Below are 22,125 nucleotides of genomic sequence, written 5' to 3'. Positions count from 1 at the left end.
CCAGGACAGTACAGCTCTGTTACTATGGTGGATGTGTAACCAGGGCAGTACAGCTCTGTTACTATGGTGGATGTGTAACCAGGGCAGTACAGCTCTGTTACTATGGTGGATATGTAACCAGGGCAGTACAGCTCTGTTACTATGGTGGATGTGTAACCAGGGCAGTACAGCTCTGTTACTATGGTGGATGTGTAACCAGGGCAGTACAGCTCTGTTACTATGGTGGATGTGTAACCAGGGCAGTACAGCTCTGTTACTATGGTGGATGTGTAACCAGGGCAGTACAGCTCTGTTACTATGGTGGATGTGTAACCAGGACAGTACAGCTCTGTTACTATGGTGGATGTGTAACCAGGGCAGTACAGCTCTGTTTGGCTCAGTAAGGAGAACAGATATCGAACACTGGAAAGTGTACTCAGTATATCCCAGTGATCAATATGTCTGATTACTCAGTATATCCCAGTGATCAATATGTCTGATTACTCAGTATATCCCAGTGATCAATATGTCTGATTACTCAGTATATCCCGGTGATCAATATGTCTGATTACTCAGTATATCCCAGTGATCAATATGTCTGATTACTCAGTATATCCCAGTGATCAATATGTCTGATTACTCAGTATATCCCAGTGATCAATATGTCTGATTACTCAGTATATCCCAGTGATCAATATGTCTGATTACTCAGTATATCCCGGTGATCAATATGTCTGATTACTCAGTATATCCCAGTGATCAATATGTCTGATTACTCAGTATATCCCGGTGATCAATATGTCTGATTACTCAGTATATCCCAATGATCAATATGTCTGATTACTTAAGAGCTCCTGTAGTAGATCAATAATGTTCATCAGGAGTTCCACTCCACTAGACGCTGACTGTAACAGGTGTGTTGTCGCGGTGATGTCCTACCTGCAGTACATGATCGAGGAGTGATGCTCTCCGTACTCTTCCTGACTGAGCTTGATAAAGGGATGTTCCACCCCCAGCACCCCTGTACCCCTCTGGCCCTCCCCGCTGACCTGTGTCTGGCTGGGGGGAGGAGGGTCTATCGGGTCACTGCTGGTGGTCCCCCCCTCGAGTTGAGGCTCTGGGTCCCCACTCTCCCCTCTCTTCTCAGGCACCTGAAAGAAGAGACGAGACGGATTTAGCTTCCTGATAATACAGCCAGGAATCCCTCCCATACTTCCCTACTTCCCATACTTCCCTACTTCCCATACTTCCATACTTCCCATACTTCCATACTTCCCATACTTCCCTACTTCCCATACTTCCCTACTTCCCTACTTCCCATACTTCCATACTTCCCATACTTCCATACTTCCCATACTTCCCTACTTCCCATACTTCCATACTTCCCTAATTCACATACTTCACATACTTCACTACTTCACTACTTCCCATATTTCACTACTTCCCTACTTCCTATACTTCCCTACTTCCCTTACTTCCCTACTTCCCTTACTTCCCTAATTCCCTTCTTTCCTACTTCCCAACTTCCCAACTTTCCATACTTCCCTACCTCCCATACTTCCCTACCTCCCATACTTCCCTACCTCCCATACTTCCCTACCTCCCATACTTCCCTACCTCCCATACTTCCCTACCTCCCATACTTCCCAACTTCCCATACTTCCCTACTTCTTATACTTCACTTCAGACCCCATATACAGACGTGGGATCTTAATTTGATCCATTTCGTCACAGGGGGAAAATAATCCTGCAACAGGAGGATTTGAATGTCTATATAATATGTAAAATGTCTGCCAGTCGGCAGCTGAAAGCTGTGATCGTAGGTTACAATAGCTTAAGACTGCAGGTCCACTGGTCATCAAGTAGCCTATGTAGACTACGTGCAGGTTACAGCGTGTCTCGTGTGAATTCTTATGTGGGTTATGGTACATGTACAACACTTGTACGGGGTAGAGGTATTTTTTGTTCGGGGAAATCAGTTTTCTTTTTTTAGATCAGTTGTTTTGCTACAGTGCATTTGGAAAGCACAGCCTCATTCTAAAATGTATTAAATAGTTTCCCCCCCTCGTCAATCTACACACAATACCCCATAATGACATCACAATACCCCATAATGACATCACAATACCCCATAATGACATCACAATACCCCATAATGACATCACTATACCCCATAATGACATCACAATACCCCATAATAACATCACTATACCCCATAATGACATCACTATACCCCATAATGACATCACAATAGGAATGTGCACCAAAGCTGTTGCCAGAGAATGCAATGTTCATTTCTCTACCATAAGTCACCTTCAACGTCATTTTAGAGAATTTGGCAGTACGTCCAACCGGCCTCACAACCGCAGACTGCGTGTATGGCGTCGTTTGGGCGAGTGGTTTGCTGATGTCAACGTTGTGAACAGAGGGCCCCATTGTTGTGCCATTCATCAACTCGTGTTTCAGCATGATAATGCACAACCCCATGTCGGAAGGATCGGTACACAATTCCTGGAAGCTGAACATTTCCTTCCCAGTTCTTCTATGGCCTGCATGCTCACCAGACATGTCACCCATTGAACATGTTCTTCTATGGCCTGCATGCTCACCAGACATTGAACATGTTTGGGATGCTCTGGATCGACATGTATGACAGCGTGTTCCAGTTCCCGCCAATATCCAGCAACTTCGCACAGCCACTGAAGAGAAGCGGGACAACATTCCACAGTCCACAATCAACAGCCTGATCAACTCTGTGTGAAGGAGATGTGTCACGCTGCATGAGGCAAATGGTGGTCTCACCAGATACTGACTGGTTTTCTGATCCCACGTCCCTACCTTTCTTTAAGTATCTGTAACTATCAGATGCATATCTGTATTCTCAGCAGAGTATGTGAGCGGAGCGAGGAGCGGAACGTGCCCGATTTCACTGGAGCGAGATTCCCCAAAGCCTGGAGGTCTTCTCGCCTGCTCCAATTTCTCTCCAGTAGCACTCACTTCAGGAGCTCAGGGCATGCCGGCCCAGCATGCATTTGGAGTCTACTTGTGTGCTGCTATAGCTCCTTGCTATAGCTACTGTCATCTAGTGTGCTAAATGTTTTCATACAGAAACGGATAAAACACAGTCATGTCGAATCAACTCCGATTCCCAGTCATGTCAAACCAACTCCGATTCCCAGTCATGTCAAACCAACTCCGATTCCCAGTCATGTCGAATCAACTCCGATTCCCAGTCATGTCAAACCAACTCCGATTCCCAGTCATGTCGAATCAACCCAGTCATGTCGAATCAACTCCGATTCCCAGTCCACGTCAAATCAACTCCGATTCCCAGTCCACGTCAAATCAACTCCGATTCCCAGTCATGTCAAACCAACTCCAATTCCCAGTCATGTCAAACCAACTCCAATTCCCAGTCATGTCAAACCAACTCCGATTCCCAGTCATGTCGAATCAACTCCGATTCCCAGTCCACGTCAAATCAACTCCGATTCCCAGTCCACGTCATGGTACATGTACAATCAACTCCGATTCCCAGTCCACGTCAAATCAACTCCGATTCCCAGTCCACGTCAAATCAACTCCGATTCCCAGTCATGTCAAACCAACTCCGATTCCCAGTCATGTCAAACCAACTCCGATTGCCAGTCATGTCAAACCAACTCCGATTGCCAGTCATGTCAAACCAACTCCGATTGCCAGTCATGTCAAACCAACTCCGATTCCCAGTCATGTCAAACCAACTCCGATTCCTAGTCATGTCAAACCAACTCCGATTCCCAGTCGTGTCAAACCAACTCAGATTCCCAGTCGTGTCGAACCAACTCAGATTCCCAGTCATGTCAAACCAACTCCGATTCCCAGTCATGTCGAATCAACCCAGTCATGTCGAATCAACTCCGATTCCCAGTCCACGTCAAATCAACTCCGATTCCCAGTCCACGTCAAATCAACTCCGATTCCCAGTCATGTCAAACCAACTCCGATTCCCAGTCATGTCAAACCAACTCCAATTCCCAGTCATGTCAAACCAACTCCGATTCCCAGTCATGTCGAATCAACTCCGATTCCCAGTCCACGTCAAATCAACTCCGATTCCCAGTCCACGTCAAATCAACTCCGATTCCCAGTCCACGTCAAATCAACTCCGATTCCCAGTCATGTCAAACCAACTCCGATTCCCAGTCATGTCAAACCAACTCCGATTCCCAGTCATGTCAAACCAACTCCGATTCCCAGTCATGTCAAACCAACTCCGATTGCCAGTCATGTCAAACCAACTCCGATTGCCAGTCATGTCAAACCAACTCCGATTGCCAGTCATGTCAAACCAACTCCGATTCCCAGTCATGTCAAACCAACTCCGATTCCTAGTCGTGTCAAACCAACTCCGATTCCCAGTCGTGTCAAACCAACTCAGATTCCCAGTCGTGTCGAACCAACTCAGATTCCCAGTCATGTCAAACCAACTCCGATTCCCAGTCATGTCAAACCAACTCCGATTCCCAGTCCACGTCAAATCAACTCCGATTCCCAGTCATGTCAAACCAACTCCGATTCCCAGTCATGTCAAACCAACTCCGATTCCCAGTCATGTCAAACCAACTCCGATTCCCAGTCATGTCGAATCAACTCCGATTCCCAGTCATGTCGAATCAACTCCAATTCCCAGTCATGTCAAACCAACTCCGATTCCCAGTCATGTCGAACCAACTCCGATTCCCAGTCATGTCGAATCAACTCCGATTCCCAGTCATGTCAAACCAACTTCGATTCCAGTCATGTCGAACCAACTCCGATTCCCAGTCATGTCGAATCAACTCCGATTCCCAGTCATGTCAAACCAACTTCGATTCCAGTCATGTCAAACCAACTCCGATTCCCAGTCATGTCAAACCAACTCCGATTCCCAGTCCACGTCGAATCAACTCCGATTCCCAGTCCACGTCGAATCAACTCCGATTCCCAGTCGTGTGTTTTTGTTCTACCTTGTGTTATTTTTCGTAATACATTGTTATTGGTTACTGTTGTCGGGTTTAGAGCGGACAACAAAGGCCTTTCACTCTACTGTGCATGTGACGATAAAACTTGAATGGCGTTGCCATGGCATTTCCATTGTTTTGGTCATTCCAATTGACCTCTTTGGAATGTAACATGTAAATAGAACGTCATTAGAATTCTATAGCTTATTGAAGCAGGGAAAGCACGTAAATGTACGCCAGGAACTTGGTAACAGAAAGTGTAATTAAATTCTAAATATGTCCACTAGGCAACATCCTTTCCTTAGTAATACAGTAGGTGAAACCTGAATTTGTGGCTTGGAGAAGAGCTCCTTCCTTTCCTTCTCGTGGTCCTGGTGTCGTCTCTGTCTGGGGTGGGAAGTAGACCCAGCCTGCTGATCACTGGTTCCCCCAGCGCTACAGACCGGCCTGGGCTCCTTGGAGGCCGCTACTGGGTCCTTGGGCTTCACAGAATGAGATACATGAAAGCGGTTTGTTAAGTCTGTAATCAAAAACACCCCATCATCAAGTATTTACCCCCCCCCCACACACACACACACATTTTGTTGTGTTACAAATTGGGATTGAAATGTATTTCTTTTAAATTGTCAACAATCTACACAAAATACTCTGTAATGAATTAATGAAAAATAAACAATAATACTGTATAAAAAACATTAATACTGTAGACTGTATTATTTTCCCAATATCTTCACAATATTTTCCCATTTCTTCAAGCACGGTCAAGGTGATGGGGATCATGGCTAGACAGACATTTTCAAGTCTTGCCATAGATTTTCAAGCAGATTTAAGTCAAAACTGCAACTAGGACACTGAGGAACATTCACTGTCTTCTTGGTAAGCAACTCCAGTGTATATTTGGTCTTGTGTTTTAGGTTATTGTCCTGCTGAAAGGTGAATTCATCTCCCAGTGTCTGTTGGAAAGCAGACTGAACAAGGTTTTCCTCTAGGATTTTGCCTCCACCCCGTTGGTTTTTATCCTGAAAAACTCCCCAGTATTTGCCGATGACAAGCATACCCATAACATGACGCAGCCACCACCATGCTTGAAAATAAGGGGGCAGTTACTCAGTGATGTGTTTTGTTGGATTTAACCCCAAACATAAAACTCCGAATTTAGGCCTAATAGTATATTTTTTTGTATTACTTTAGTTCCTTGTTGCATTCAAGATGCATGTTTTGGAATATTTGTATTCTGTATGTCTGAATTTCTCGTCACAACGTCGTTGATCCATCCTCAGTTCTCTCCCATCATAGCCTGTAGCTGTTTTAAAGTCACTCATGTCTTCCTGGTGACATCTCTGAGGACGACTGTATCTTTGATGTGTCTGGCGAGTTCAATACGTCATCCACAGCATCGTTATTAACTTTGAACGCGCTTAAAGACATATTCAAAATGTCTGATTTGTTATCGTTACCCATCTACCAATCACTGTCCTTGAAATTCAAAAACTTGACTGATACATACAGATGGTGTATGTATGGACAGATGGTGTATGTATGGACAGATGGTGTATGTATGGACAGATGGTGTATGTATGGACAGATGGTGTATGTATGGACAGATGGTGTATGTATGGACAGATGGTGTATGTATGGACAGATGGTGTATGTATGGACAGATGGTGTATGTATGGACAGATGGTGTATGTATGGACAGAGGAAAGGTTAGGCATTCAAAAACAATGTCCATGGAACGTATTGTGATTCGTTAAGCCAAAATGTTTTACCTGAACTAAGTTAAGCTTGCCTAAACAAAGGGGGGTGAATACTTATGCAAAGACTATATTTTAGTTTGACATTTTTTGTAATAATTTTGTATTTTGTGTAGATCAATGACCCCCCCCCCTCAAAAAAAAAAATAAATTCAATCCCAATTTGAAAATTCAACCAAATGCGGAAAAGAAAAATCCCAAGGGGGGTGAATAGTTACAGTATGATACCAACTGTAAATACATACCGTTAGTCATGTCATCAATGGTGTAAACGGCTAAATATTGGTAAAAGTTTAAAGCCACTTGAGTAACAGTGATCCAAGAACAATATGGCACAAACAGTGAGTGGATTTTCCACAGAAACTTTATCTAGCCCCTTAAAACGCATCCCTGAGGGTCTATAAGTCCAGCGTCTCAGTCTCAAGGGATGACCCCCCCCCCAGAAAAAAACAAAAAACGGCCTAATTTCCGGAAGAACATATGGCCTCACTTGATTGGCTGCGGTGTCCTTGCGTCCCAGCGAGGCCTGTGTTGGCGAGGACCCAGGAAGTCCTCGAGGCATCTTGCCAGGTACCCGTCTGGCCTGGGGCAGGAATGTCGAGAAGAAGTTCCTGGAAGGGGTGGTGGTGAGGGCGGGGTTACGCTGGCTCGTCACCAGGTCCCTGTGGAGGACAGACGAATCAAACGTGAATCAAACATGAATCAAACATGAATCAAATGTGAATCGTGAATCAAGCAGATCTAGAGGTATTAGAGGCGATGAAGACCAAAGTGGTTGAAAAGTTGTCATCAATAAGATTGATTCAACATTTAGAGATATCAGATACCTCAGCTGCTTTTTAAAACCCCATTCTTCGCTGATGCTGTGTGCAGGTCCACTCACAACTGTAAAACTCAATTAACCGTCAGTTACCATGTGCTGTTGTGTGCCTAGCGAGTAAACAAGGTCTATTTGAAAGAAAATGGAAAGTGCCGTAAGAAAATACAGATACTACATTTCTTGTCTGAAGACTTTTTTTGATTCAGTTTCCAACGAGTCTCTTACACTGGACTTCTTTACTAAGTGGTGTGTTTAAGCTTTATGAGTGGTTCCTACCTTCTTGCGAGCCATTTGCTTTGTTAAACAGAATGTTACACGTTACAAACTACAGACCAAACTACAGACCAGCTGGAAATGTCCTCAGACAGCGTTGTGTTGTGGTTCCTTTGCTACATAGTGTTTGGTATTGTATTCCCAAAGCCAAACCCTGACAGGAGTCAACCAATGCCCTTCATACCAAGGCCCGTGTCCTCAAAGCGTCTCAAGAGTAGGAATGCTGATCTAGGATCAGTTTTGTCTTTTAAATCGTTTTAATAAGATGGAGGGGGGGGGGGGCTGATCGCACATCAGCACTTCTACTAGGAGACACTTTATAAATACAGGCCCAGAGCTCCAGATATCCCAGCAGCCACTGGGGCCCTCAAGGGCCGGAGCTGTGCATCCCAGCAGCCACTGGGGCCCTCAAGGGCCAGAGCTGTGCATCCCAGCAGCCACTGGGGCCCTCAAGGGCCGGAGCTGTGCATCCCAGCAGCCACTGGGGCCCTCAAGGGCCAGAGCTGTGCATCCCAGCAGCCACTGGGGCCCTTAAGGGCCTGAGCTGTGCATCCCAGCAGCCACTGGGGCCCTCAAGGGCCTGAGCTGTGCATCCCAGCAGCCACTGGGGCCCTCAAGGGCCTGAGCTGTGCATCCCAGCAGCCACTGGGGCCCTCAAAGGCTTGAGCTGTGCATCCCAGCATAGAGCAAATAGACAGAACTGAAACTAATCATGGTGGAAAAACAACAATTCAGGGTGAATTGTTTATTCATCGTCCTTATTCATACGTTAACACATTAAAACAGTTTTAATATATATTATATTAGTTAAATTATACATCTACAGTATCGTACAAAGAGGAGAAAATACAAACCAAATAACTATATCATACAATTATTAAAACCTTCACTAAAACCCCTCCCTTCAACCCCAAAGTGGGTCAATCCAAGCTCAAAGTTAGTCCTCACAGCTCAGTGTCTCCGAGGCGGTCCATGTTTTGTACGTAGGGGGGGAGTTTGTGATGCACCATCTCTTCCTGCTTCTTGAGTTTAGCCTCTCCCTGCAGGGAAAATAGCTGGAGGCAGGGAAGAGACAGAGAGAGAGAGGGGGGGGGCAAAGATGGGAAGAGAGATAGAGAGAGGGGGGGGGGGGGTAAAGATGGAAAGAGAGAGGGGGGAGACAGAGACAGAGAGAGAGATGGGAAGAGAGAGAGAGAGAGAGAGAGAGAGAGAGAGACAGAGAGAGACAGAGAGAGAGAGAGAGAGAGACAGAGAGAGAGAGAGACAGAGACAGAGAGAGAGAGAGACAGAGAGAGACAGAGAGAGAGAGAGACAGAGAGAGACAGAGAGAGAGAGAGACAGAGACAGAGACAGAGAGAGAGAGAGAGACAGAGAGAGAGAGAGAGAGACAGAGAGAGACAGAGAGAGACAGAGAGAGAGAGAGAGAGAGAGAGAGAGAGAGAGAGAGAGAGAGAGAGAGAGAGAGAGAGAGAGAGAGAGAGAGAGAGAGAGAGAGAGAGAGAGAGAGAGAGAGAGAGAGAGAGAGAGAGAGAGAGAGAGAGAGAGAGAGAGAGAGAGAGAGAGAGAGAGTAAATCAATGTTGAGTGTCTTGGTTTTAAACTTCTCTGGTATTAAGCACAAACTGGCTCGCAAGGATATGACCCGTTATTAGATGAGAAAACAGACCATGTGTCTGAGCTGATCATTCTCCTCCTGTAGACAAGTGGTCCTCTGGACTTCAGAGTCAAAGCTCAGGAGCACAGGCTGCGGTGGTTTGCTGTCAAGGAAGAAACTACTCAAAGGACAGTATGTATAGTTTTGTTGACGTTTGAAATGGACATTGTTACGTTGCCGTTTACTTCCTTGTTTTGAAAACGATTCCACCTTCCTCTTTACGACATCTGGAGATTGTGTTGACACAACCTGGTGTGATGCCGATGCAGCGTGACATCTCCCAAGACAAGCAAAACACAGTGAACCGATATTACCCTGATGACTAGCCTCTGAGAGTGTGTGTCTGCACTGTAGTCTAGAGTGTCTGTGCTGTAGTCTAGAGTGTCTGTACTGTAGTCTAGAGTGTCTGCGCTGTAGTCTAGAGTGTCTGTGCTGTAGTCTAGAGTGTCTGCACTGTAGTCTAGAGTGTCTGCACTGTAGTCTAGAGTGTCTGCACTGTAGTCTAGAGTGTCTGCACTGTAGTCTAGAGTGTCTGTACTGCAGTCTAGAGTGTCTGTACTGTAGTCTAGAGTGTCTGTGGTCTAGAGTGTCTGCACTGTAGTCTAGAGTGTCTGCACTGTAGTCTAGAGTGTCTGCACTGTAGTCTAGAGTGTCTGCACTGTAGTCTAGAGTGTCTGTGGTCTAGAGTGTCTGCACTGTACTCTAGAGTGTCTGCACTGTAGTCTAGAGTGTCTGCACTGTAGTCTAGAGTGTCTGCACTGTAGTCTAGAGTGTCTGCACTGTAGTCTAGAGTGTCTGCACTGTAGTCTAGAGTGTCTGCACTGTAGTCTAGAGTGTCTGCACTGTAGTCTAGAGTGTCTGCACTGTAGTCTAGAGTGTCTGCACTGTAGTCTAGAGTGTCTGCACTGTAGTCTAGAGTGTCTGTACTGTAGTCTAGAGTGTCTGTACTGTAGTCTAGAGTGTCTGTGGTCTAGAGTGTCTGTACTGTAGTCTAGTGTGTCTGTAGTCTAGAGTGTCTGTACTGTAGTCTAGTGTCTGCACTGTAGTCTAGAGTGTCTGTAGTCTAGAGTGTCTGTACTGTAGTCTAGTGTCTGCACTGTAGTCTAGAGTGTCTGTAGTCTAGAGTGTCTGTAGTCTAGAGTGTCTGCACTGTAGTCTAGAGTGTCTGCACTGTAGTCTAGAGTGTCTGCACTGTAGTCTAGAGTGTCTGCACTGTAGTCTAGAGTGTCTGTAGTCTAGAGTGTCTGTAGTGTAGAGTGTCTGCACTGTAGTCTAGAGTGTCTGCACTGTAGTCTAGAGTGTCTGCACTGTAGTCTAGAGTGTCTGTACTGTAATCTAGAGTGTCTGTACTGTAATCTAGAGTGTCTGCACTGTAGTCTAGAGTGTCTGCACTGTAGTCTAGAGTGTCTGCACTGTAGTCTAGAGTGTCTGCACTGTAGTCTAGAGTGTCTGCACTGTAGTCTAGAGTGTCTGCACTGTAGTCTAGAGTGTCTGCACTGTAGTCTAGAGTGTCTGTAGTCTAGAGTGTCTGTGGTATAGAGTGTCTGTGGTATAGAGTGTCTGTAGTGTAGAGTGTCTGTAGTGTAGAGTGTCCGTAGTGTAGAGTGTCCGTAGTGTAGAGTGTCCGTAGTGTAGAGTGTCCGTAGTGTAGAGTGTCTGCACTGTAGTCTAGAGTGTCTGTACTGTAATCTAGAGTGTCTGTACTGTAGTCTAGAGTGTCTGTACTGTAATCTAGAGTGTCTGTAGTCTAGAGTGTCTGTACTGTAATCTAGAGTGTCTGTACTGTAATCTAGAGTGTCTGTAGCCTAGAGTGTCTGTAGCCTAGAGTGTCTGTAGTCTAGAGTGTCGGTACTGTAATCTAGAGTGTCTGTACTGTAATCTAGAGTGTCTGTACTGTAATCTAGAGTGTCTGTACTGTAATCTAGAGTGTCTATACTGTAGTCTAGAGTGTCTGTACTGTAATCTAGAGTGTCTGTACTGTAATCTAGAGTGTCTGTACTGTAATCTAGAGTGTCTGTACTGTAATCTAGAGTGTCTGTGCTGTAGTCTAGAGTGTCTGTACTGTAGTCTAGAATGTCTGTAGTCTAGAGTGTCTGTAGTGTAATCTAGAGTGTCTGTACTGTAATCTAGAGTGTCTGTGCTCTAGAGTGTCTGTACTGTAATCTAGAGTGTCTGTACTGTAATCTAGAGTGTCTGTGCTGTAGTCTAGAGTGTCTGTGCTGTAGTCTAGTGTCTGTACTGTAATCTAGAGTGTCTGCACTGTAGTCTAGAGTGTCTGCACTGTAGTCTAGAGTGTCTGCACTGTAGTCTAGAGTGTCTGCACTGTAGTCTAGAGTGTCTGCACTGTAGTCTAGTGTCTGCACTGTAGTCTAGAGTGTCTGTACTGTAGTCTAGAGTGTCTGCACTGTAGTCTAGAGAGTCTGCACTGTAGTCTAGAGTGTCTGTACTGTAATCTAGAGTGTCTGTACTGTAATCTAGAGTGTCTGTACTGTAGTCTAGAGTGTCTGTAGTCTAGAGTGTCTGTACTGTAGTCTAGAGTGTCTGTACTGTAGTCTAGAGTGTCTGTAGTCTAGAGTGTCTGTACTGTAGTCTAGAGTGTCTGTACTGTAGTCTAGAGTGTCTGTACTGTAGTCTAGAGTGTCTGTACTGTAGTCTAGAGTGTCTGCACTGTAGTCTAGAGTGTCTGCAGTCTAGAGTGTCTGTAGTGTAGTCTAGCGTGTCTGTACTGTAGTCTAGAGTGTCTGTACTGTGTCTAGAGTGTCTATACTGTAGTCTAGAGTGTCTATAGTCTAGAGTCAGTACTGTAGTCTAGAGTGTCTATAGTCTAGAGTGTCAGTACTGTAGTCATTGTGTGTCTGTAGTCTTGAGTGTCTGTAGTCTAGAGTGTCTGTAGTCTAGAGTGTCTGTAGTCTAGAGTGTCTGTAGTCTAGAGTGTCTGTAGCCTAGAGTGTCTGTAGCCTAGAGTGTCTGTAGCCTAGAGTGTCTGTAGCCTAGAGTGTCTGTAGCCTAGAGTGTCTGTAGCCTAGAGTGTCTGTAGCCTAGAGTGTCTGTAGCCTAGAGTGTCTGTAGCCTAGAGTGTCTGTAGCCTAGAGTGTCTGTAGTCTTGCCCACAGAACAAAAGGATATGCATGTCTATAGTCTAGAGTGTCAGTACTGTAGTAGAACAAAAGGATATGCATGCACTGGAACAGCACAGAGAGGAAGTTGTGCAGTGAGACCAGGAAGGTGTCAGACCACTGCCGAGAGAAGTACGGCGAGAATAAAGGGTTCTGCTCGGGGGCGGGCATAAACGGCAGGATGAACCAATCACGCCACTCTGGCTGGCCCTGCAGCTCCTGAGCCTGACGCTGGAAAAACTCCTGTGTCTTCTCTATGTTCTTTAACTGGAGGGAGAAAGAGAAAGGGAGGGAGAGAGGAGGGAGAGAGGGGAGAGGGAGGTAGAGGAGTGGGGCGAGAGAGGAGGGAGGAGGGAGGGAGGGAGGGAGGGGGAGGTAGAGAAGGAGTGGGGCGAGAAAGGAGGGAAGGGGGAGGTAGGTAGAGAAGGAGTGGGGCGAGAGAGGAGGGAGGGAGGGATCGATGGAGGAAGGATTAGGAGAGAGGGAGGAGGGAGGGAGGTAGAGAAGGGGGGAGAGGAGGGGGGTGGGTGGGATGAAGAGAGAAGGAGGACGGATGAGGTGAGAGAAGGAGGAGAGAAGGAGAGAAGGAGGAGGGATGAGGATAGAGGGAGAGAGGGATGAAGATAGAGGGAGAGAGGGAGGAGGGATGAAGAGAGGGAGAGAGGTAGAGAAGGAGTTAGGTAGGGAGAGGCCATACTGTTTATCAATAACCATTGGACGATCCACATGCATATCAATAATCAGTCAACACCATTGGGCGATCCACACATAATGTCTGAGTAACAAGAGAAGAACACAACAACAACAGAAGGCTATATGCACCTGTACAGTGTAAACAACGTAGTATCTGAAGAGACTGGTCCGTAGTTTGGAGACTGTGGGTCTGTAGATGTCTTCCAGTCTACAGAACAGCCTACGGTCCAGGTAACCCCAGTAGTCCTTCAGGCCATTCAGGTCAAAGGTCTGGATGAACAGCTGAAGCTGATCAATGATCTTATCCACCTGAACAAAAATATATATAGTCCAATAAACCTTATTTATAAACCGGGTGGTTCGAGCCCTGAATGCTGATTGGCTGAAAGCAGTGGTATATCAGCCAGTAGAACACGGGTATGACATAACATTTATTTTTTACTGTTCTAATTACGTTGGTAACCAGATTATAATAGCAATAAGGCACCTCGGGGGTTTGTGGTATATGGCCAATATACCACGGCTAAGGGCTGTGTCCAGACACTCCACGTTGCGTCGTGCCTAAGACCAGTCCTTGGCCATATACCACACCCCCTCAGGCATTCTAGCTTAAATATTATGAAGTGAAATATAATTAGATATAATTTAAAGTTTGACCTGGGATAAAAACACACAAAAAAGGTTTTTGACAAGTACCTCGTGTGTGTGTGTGTGTGTGTGTGTGTGTGTGTGTGTGTGTGTGTGTGTGTGTGTGTGTGTGTGTGTGTGTGTGTGTGTGTGTGTGTGTGTGTGTGTGTGTGTGTGTGTGTGTGTGTGTGTATATATATATATATATATATACAGTACCAGTCAAAAGTTGACACACCTACTCATTCCAGGGTTTTTCTTTAGTTTGACTATTGTCTACATTGTAGAATAATAGTGAAGACATCAACACTATGTAATAACACACGGAATCATGTAGTAACCAAAGAAGTGTGAGACGCAAAGTAGGCGATGATCATCAGATGATCTCCACATGTGTATTTCCCACCGTGAAGCATGGAGGAGGAGGTGTGATGGTGCTTTGCTGGTGACACTGTCTGTGATTTATTTAGAATTCAAGGCACTCTTAACCAGCATGGCTACCACAGCATTCTGCAGCGATACGCCATCCCATCTGGTTTGCGCTTAGTGGGACTATCTTTGTTTGTCAACAGGACAATGACCCAAAACACACCTCCAGGCTGTGTAAGAGATATTTGACCAAGGAGAGTGATGCATCAGATGACCTGTCCTCCACAGTCACCTGACCTCAACCCAATTGAGATGGTTTGGGATGAGTTGGACCGCAGAGTGAAGGAAAAGCAGCAAACAAGTGCTCAGCATATGTGGGAACTTCTTCAAGACTGTTGGAAAAGTATTCCAGGTGACTACCTCATGAAGCTGGTTGTGAAAATGCCAAGAGTGTGCAAAGCTGTCATCAAGGCAAAGAATGGCTACTTTGAAGGATCTCAAATATAAAATATATTTTGATTTGTTTAACACTTTTTTTGGTTACTACATGATTCCATAGGTGTTATTTCATAGTTTTGATGTCTTCATTATTATTCTACTCTAAATAAAAACCCTTGAATGAGTAGGTGTGTCCAAACTTTTGACTGGTACTGTATCTACCAGAGGAGGCATCTGAGAACGGCTCATTATAATGGCTGGACTGGAGTCAAAGACATCAAACACATGGTTACCATGGTTTCCATGTGGTAGACTCCAGTCCATTGACTCCATTCCAGGCATTATAATGGGCCGTCCTCCCCTCAGATGCCTCCTCTGGTATCTACATAAACACCACATGGCCAAAAGTGTGTGGATACTTGCTCTTCAAACATCTCATTCCAAAATCATGGACATTAATATGGAGTTGGTCCTCCCATTGCTGCTATAAAAGCCTCCATTCTTCTGGGAAGGCTTTCCACTAGATGTTGGAACATTGCTGCTATAAAAGCCTCCATTCTTCTGGGAAGGCTTTCCACTAGATGTAGGAACATTGCTGCTATAACAGCCTCCACTCTTCTGGGAAGACTTTCCACTAGATGTTGGACTTGCTTCCATTCAGCCACAAGAATTAGTGAGGTCTGTCATTGAGGTTGGGCGATTAGGTCTGGCTCGCAGTCTGCGTTCCAATTCATCCCAAAGGTGTTCGATGGGGTTGAGGTCAGAGCTCTGTGCAGGCCAGTCAAGATCTTCCACACTGATCTTGAAAAACCATTTCTATATGGACCTCGCTTTGTGCACGGGGGCATTGTCATGCTGAAACAGGAAAGGGAATTCCCCCAAACTGTTTCCACAAAAATGGAAGTACAGAATCACCTAGAATGTCATTTTATGCTGTACTGTTAAGATTTTCTTTCATTGGAACTAAGGAGCCCGAACCACTAAAAACAACCCCAGACCATTATTCCTCCTCCACCAAACTTTACAGTTGGCACTAAGCATCCGGGCAGGTAGTGTTCTCCTGTCATCTGCCAAACCCAGATTCATCCGTCAGACTGCCAGATGGTGAAGTGTGATTCAACACTCCAGAGAACGTGTTTCCACTGCTCCAGAGACCAATGGCAGTGAGCGTTACACCACTCCACCCGACGCTTGGCATTGCGCATGGTGATCTTATGCTTGTGTGCAGCTGCTCGGCCATGAAAACCCATTTCATTAAGCTCCAGATGAACAGTTATTGTGCTGACATTGCTTCCAGAGGCAGTTTGGAACTCGGTAGTGAGTGTTGCAACTGAGGTCTGACCATTTTGAAACACTTTTCAGCGGTCCTGTTCTGTGAGCTTGTGTGGCCTACCACTTCGCGTCTGAGCCGCTGTTGCTCCTAGACGTTTCCACTTCACAATAACTGCACTTACAATTGACCGGGGGGCAGCTCTAGCAGGGTAGACATTTGACGAACTGACTTGTTGGAAAAGTGGCATCCTAAGACGGTCCGCATTGAAAGTCACTGAGCTCTTCAGTCAGGCCGTTCTACTGTCAATGTTTGTCTATGGAGATTGCATGGCCGTGTGCTCGATTTTATACACCTGTCAGCAACAGGTGTGGCTGAAACAGCCGAATCCACTAATTTGAATGGGGGGGGGGGGGGGTCCCACATACTTTTGTATATATAGTGTACATACAAAGATCAAACTTCTCACCTGTCTATATCGGTCAGAGTAACAAGGCTATAAGCAACTGCTTATAGCCTGGTCACACATCTGTTTGTGCTGTCTTGACAACGCTGAGAACAAGCTACTGCTGTTGTGCGTTTTGCAAGACCTGGATGGTTAATGACTTCAAATACACTGTTTTGTACATACTCTGAATCCTTTCTCCTTGTCTGCTTTCATATCAGAGTCGAGGTGCTTCAGTGTGCCGGTGAAACCGCGATATATCAAGTATTCTCGGACATGTTCATCCGTCCTCTCGACAGCTGACCCCATCTTTCTCTCCCTGTCAGAGCAACAATGACACACAACGGTGTGATCGGGTTAATAATGTATAAAGCCCCTTACTCCTCGATCACACAGACATTGCGTTTTTGGTCCACCAGAAGTACATCCCTTTCCAATGAAACGCTGCGTTTTCCTTGCAGCAGTGCGTTCCGTGTGGTGAGGACGTTGGATTTATCTCACGTAATACGTCCAAACTGTGTGCTGTAGACGGCTCGACAGAAACGGTAGCAGAAGGTGAACGTTGAACTGTTGTTGTAAACATATCCAGCCGACGCTGCGTACCGTTTTGCGCGTGTACACCTAGATCACACCGACAGTTTTACATTAACCTTCCGCTACCATTTCTGTCAAGCCGTTCACGCACACAGTTTGATAAATCCAAGATATGCACCACCAACAAACGCCGCGTGCCATTGGAAATGAATGGTGTACCGAAATGCTTCACGCTATCGGTGAGACATAGGCATTTTTAGCAAGCATGCACATGTAACGTATGAGTGATCACGGGGACCGAACCCACCATCCTCGCGTTGCAATGGCAATGCTCTACCAACAGAGCTACAGAGGACCATTCACGTGTAAGTCAAGAAGTAAACACGAAAGAAAACAGAGAAAATATAACTGCACGCTAATTATTAATGTACACATAAATCATCATTACAATCGTTTACTTCTTCAAATTGCATAGCTAGAAGAGGGCGTTGCTGTTCTGCCTCGACAGGATGCTTGCAGGAGCCCATTTCTAGCTAAACAAGAGGTGCTACTTTGGTTAGAAGAGTGGCGATTTTTCGACAAAAAACAACAAAAATACGATGAGCGGTTAGTGTATTTTACTATTTCATAAGTAACTATCTTGGTAATAGTGAAATCCAAAATGTATTAACACTGAATTTATAGTGTAAAACTTACCAAAGTGAAAACGCAGGCTGAAATATTTCCTGTTTTTCTTTTTCTCCGAGGTTGTCATGTGATCGAATTCGTGTGACGTCACGTGGCAGGAAGGACATTTCCGCGTCCACGCGGGCTCCACTAGAGGGCACATTCACTGCAAACATCGGACTGTAATATGTATTATAGTAATGGACTACCGTGCACTGACCTGTCGCTGCAGTAACTAAATATGGAGCTCATTTCTAATGTACAGGAGGTAGATAACATGTTATAAATACATGAAAATGGACCGATCTTGATGTTTCTCAAACTGATCAATTGTCCCGAATAGAATGATTAAATCCTATAACTAAGTTGCAAACGGATCAGACGGGTAGATCTTCAGGCACTGTCAGTGCAGGGCATTCTTCCGAGCATGATGCTTCCCTGTAGACATGACTCTTCCCTGTAGGCACGATGCTTCCCTGTCATATTCATACCTGAAACCCCACCTCTTTAAGGAATACTTAGGATAGGATAAAGTAATCCTTCTCACCCCCCCTCCCCCCCTTAAAATATTTAAATGCACTATTGTAAAGTGGCTGTTCCACTGGATGTCATAAGGTGAATGCACCAATTCCCTGGATAAGAGCAAATATATATGTAAATGACACTGTATTCCCTATATAGTGCACTGCATGGGGAATAGGGTTCCATAGGGCTCTGGTCTAAAGTAGTGCACTACATAGGGAATAGGGTGACATTTGGTACGTGGATTATTGTGATGATAGGAGAAGGGGAAAGAAAAAAGAGAGCAGACTCTAATAAACCAATGTCCAGAAGAGACTGTATAGCCTCAGACATTAATAAACACAGTTTGCAGAAGAGACTGTATAGCCTCAGACATTAATAAACACAGTGTCCACAAGAGGCTGTATAGCCTCAGACATTAATAAACACAGTGTCCACAAGAGGCTGTATAGCCTCAGACATTAATAAACACAGTTTCCACAAGAGACTGTATAGCCTCAGACATTAATAAACACAGTTTGCAGAAGAGACTGTATAGCCTCAGACATTAATAAACACAGTTTGTAGAAGAGGCTGTATAGCCTCAGACATTAGTAAACACAGTTTGCAGAAGAGACTGTATAGCCTCAGACATTAATAAACACAGTGTCCACAAGAGACTGTATAGCCTCAGACATTAATAAACACAGTTTGCAGAAGAGACTGTATAGCCTCAGACATTAATAAACACAGTTTGCAGAAGAGACTGTATTGCCTCCATTTAATTTCTTTCCCTGGATAGATGTGAAGGCCTTGTGTGTTGTCACAGCATGCTGCTAGGGGTGTAGACTGTTGCAAATCAAACATGATTATAACCCTGAAGTGCTGATCGTTCCTGGCAATGTCTTTCTCTCCTGTTTGTTCTAGTGAAATGTTATTATCTATGAACATAGCTATGAATAATTAAATTATGTTTTCCTTCTTCTCTGTACTGAACCATGGATATGTCCCAAATGGTACCCTATTCATTGTCTGGTGCACTGCTTTTGACCAGGGCCCCATGTAGGGAATAGGGTGCAATTTGGGAGAAAGTCAATGTGATACACTTTCCTCCTACGGTACTCTGTACTGAGCCATGAATCACATCAATTTCCCCCACTACAGTACAGTATAATAGGCCTATCCTATATTAATGAAGGGAGGTCTCTTTAGATCTAAAATCCATTAGCTAGAGCCTTTCCACGAACGTGTAACAGGGACCCCCCCCCCCCCAAAAAAAACAACCATTTAACTGATTGCAATATTTTCTGCACAGCACTGCTTTCACACTGGAGTTAAGAGGCACAGAGAGGTTTATAAGGGAATGCACAGGTGTGAGATGTGGCATGTCAAGGTACATTTTGGGATCCAATATTTCTGCTTCAATAGCAGAGTGAACAGTAAAATGTGGCTGTATAGCCTCAGACATTAATAAACACAGTAAAATGTGTGCATGCACGGATTTGGATATTCATTGTTTCTCCACATACAGTTTTTGTTGTCATGGAAACTTGTTTTTTTAACATTTTTTAATCAATTAAGAAAAAAATGTCTGTAGTTTATGTTTCATCTGGTAGAAAAAGCTCTTATTTTCATCCTCTGGTCCACTCAGGAAGTAACGGCACCTTCAGAACTATAAAAAATACCTAAAGCTAAGGAACACGCCCCCCCCCCTCCAGCTCACCTTGACGGCAGAACATTCTCTTTTCATCAGTATCCAGACTAATTAGAAATTGAATAGACAGTATTGGAAAAAGCTTTCCCTTTTTTAAACTATAGACAGAATAGAAGGCTGTCCTGAACAATCTACCTGCCCCCCCACAGGTGTTGACAGTAGAATCAAAAGTATCCATGACAACAGGTGAGTAAGTAGATAACCTTTATAGAAGGTAAGTACGTAACTTCTACCGTGTGTTTGTGTGGTGTTAAGTTCCCCAACAAGAAAACCCACCAAAAATGTCAGTCAAACAGAAAGGGGAACTAACAAAGAGTCATTGACAACCAGCAAAACAGGTGGGGTTTTTAGGAGAGGTTCTGAAAGATACTGATGGGTGTGTCCACTGAAAGTTGCATAGCAACAACAACCGGGACCTAAGACACCCACCATGAGTGGCCACTAAATATGCCTAAGTAGAGGCAAACAAAAAGAAAAACCCACATCAATCTTAAAGACAGGAAGCAAACCAAAAAGGCGGAGCAAAACAAAATTAGATAAAGGATGGTTTGTCTAGAAATCAAAATAAGGAGAGCCAACTAAAGGAGTTGACCCTCCACATCTATCAATACAACTACAGGAGTTGACCCTCCACATCTATCAAGACAACTAAAGGAGTTGACATCTATCAATACAATTAAAGGTGTCGACCCTCCACATCTATCAATACAACTAAAGGAGTTGACCCTCCACATCTATCAATACAACTAAAGGAGTTGACCCTCCACATCTATCAAGACAACTAAAGGAGTTGACATCTATCAATACAATTAAAGGTGTCGACCCTCCACATCTATCAATACAACTAAAGGAGTTGACCCTCCACATCTATCAAGACAACTAAAGGAGTTGACATCTATCAATACAATTAAAGGTGTCGACCCTCCACATCTATCAATACAACTAAAGGAGTTGACCCTCCACATCTATCAATACAACTAAAGGAGTTGACCCTCCACATCTATTAATACAACTAAAGGTGTCGACCCTCCACATCTATCAATACAATTAAAGGTGTCGACCCTCCACATCTATCAATACAACTAAAGGAGTTGACCCTCCACATCTATCAATACAACTAAAGGAGTTGACCCTCCACATCTATCAATACAACTAAAGGAGTTGACCCTCCACATCTATCAATACAACTAAAGGAGTTGACCCTCCACATCTATCAATACAACTAAAGGCATTGACCCTCCACATCTATCAATACAACTAAAGGAGTTGACCCTCCACATCTATCAATACAACTAAAGGAGTTGACCCTCCACATCTATCAATACAACTAAAGGAGTTGACCCTCCACATCTATCAATACAACTAAAGGTGTTGACCCTCCACATCTATCAATACAACTAAAGGTGTTGACCCTCCACATCTATCAATACAACTAAAGGTGTCGACCCTCCACGTCTGTCCAGACAACTGGAGCACTGGGCCAGACACTCTAAAATAGCACCTGGGCCAACACAGGTGAAACACCTTCCAACTAACGAGAAGGCAACCAGCACAGGTGTAAGACAAGCTGACTAATGAGGTGACACCAATCGGTGTGTCCTACGTGCTAACAAGCTCTACGTTCGTCGTAATGATTGGACCAAGGCAAAGTGTGTGTAGAGTTCCACATATTTTTAATAAATTGAAACTCATCAAAACAAACACAAAAAAGCACAAAGGAAACGTGACGCTACTGGTGTGCACAATACGCAACTAACTGTAGACAAAATCCCACAACTAACAATGGGGAAAATGGCTACCTAAATATGATCCCCAATCATAGAAATACAATACACCTAGATGACCCACCCTCATCACTATCATGCCCCAAACCAACACGGAGAAGAAACAGCTTTCCATGGTGTGACATTAAGACAACACATATATCCTATTTTTTTTTAGCCTGTAACAGTGGTTCAATGCATGATTTTCAAATCTTTATTTTCCAAAACTGCAGCATCTGTCATGTAATCTGTAATGAGCTGACATCATCATCATCATCATTATCATAAGAACCAATCATGTTATATCTGTTTTTTTTAAAGTTGATGCTGATTTGCCCAGGGGACTGCTCTACATGATCTGTGTGTAAGTGTCATGATGATGTGCATTGTCTTTGCTTGTTATACATTTACATTACATTTAAGTCATTTAGCAGACGCTTTTATCCAGAGCGACTTACAAATTGGTGCATTCACCTTATGACATCCAGTGGAACAGTCACTTTACAATAGTGCATCTAAATCTTAAAG

At 44.4% G+C, this 22,125-nt stretch overlaps 1 protein-coding gene and 1 long non-coding RNA gene across 3 annotated transcripts in view; one reads left to right on the top strand and one right to left on the bottom strand.

The window, feature by feature from the left end:
- wdr91 (WD repeat domain 91) overlaps window positions 1-17,794 on the bottom strand; it is a 42,868-nt gene extending 25,074 nt beyond the window's left edge. The window contains exons 1-9 of one of the 2 annotated variants that reach the window (XM_046305228.1): window positions 17,650-17,794; window positions 16,606-16,738; window positions 13,400-13,579; window positions 12,637-12,844; window positions 9,474-9,556; window positions 8,757-8,863; window positions 7,206-7,377; window positions 5,285-5,443; window positions 919-1,130 (exon numbers count right to left, since the gene is read on the bottom strand). In XM_046305228.1, coding sequence (XP_046161184.1) covers window positions 919-1,130; window positions 5,285-5,443; window positions 7,206-7,377; window positions 8,757-8,863; window positions 9,474-9,556; window positions 12,637-12,844; window positions 13,400-13,579; window positions 16,606-16,738; window positions 17,650-17,747 — 1,352 coding nt within the window. In that variant the 5' untranslated portion in view covers window positions 17,748-17,794. The remainder of the gene's footprint in view (window positions 1-918; window positions 1,131-5,284; window positions 5,444-7,205; window positions 7,378-8,756; window positions 8,864-9,473; window positions 9,557-12,636; window positions 12,845-13,399; window positions 13,580-16,605; window positions 16,739-17,649) is intronic. The other variant, XM_046305230.1, reaches the window with a different exon arrangement.
- LOC123999443 lies at window positions 16,963-18,098 on the top strand. Its single transcript, XR_006832453.1, has 3 exons — window positions 16,963-17,318; window positions 17,429-17,559; window positions 17,700-18,098. It is a non-coding gene; the product is annotated as an uncharacterized LOC123999443 (long non-coding RNA).
- Window positions 18,099-22,125: the final 4,027 nt, after the last annotated feature.

This window comes from Oncorhynchus gorbuscha, linkage group LG16 (genome assembly GCF_021184085.1).
Source record: "Oncorhynchus gorbuscha isolate QuinsamMale2020 ecotype Even-year linkage group LG16, OgorEven_v1.0, whole genome shotgun sequence".
Taxonomy (NCBI): Eukaryota; Metazoa; Chordata; class Actinopteri; order Salmoniformes; family Salmonidae; genus Oncorhynchus; species Oncorhynchus gorbuscha.
This window is presented reverse-complemented; position numbering and strand designations above follow the sequence as displayed.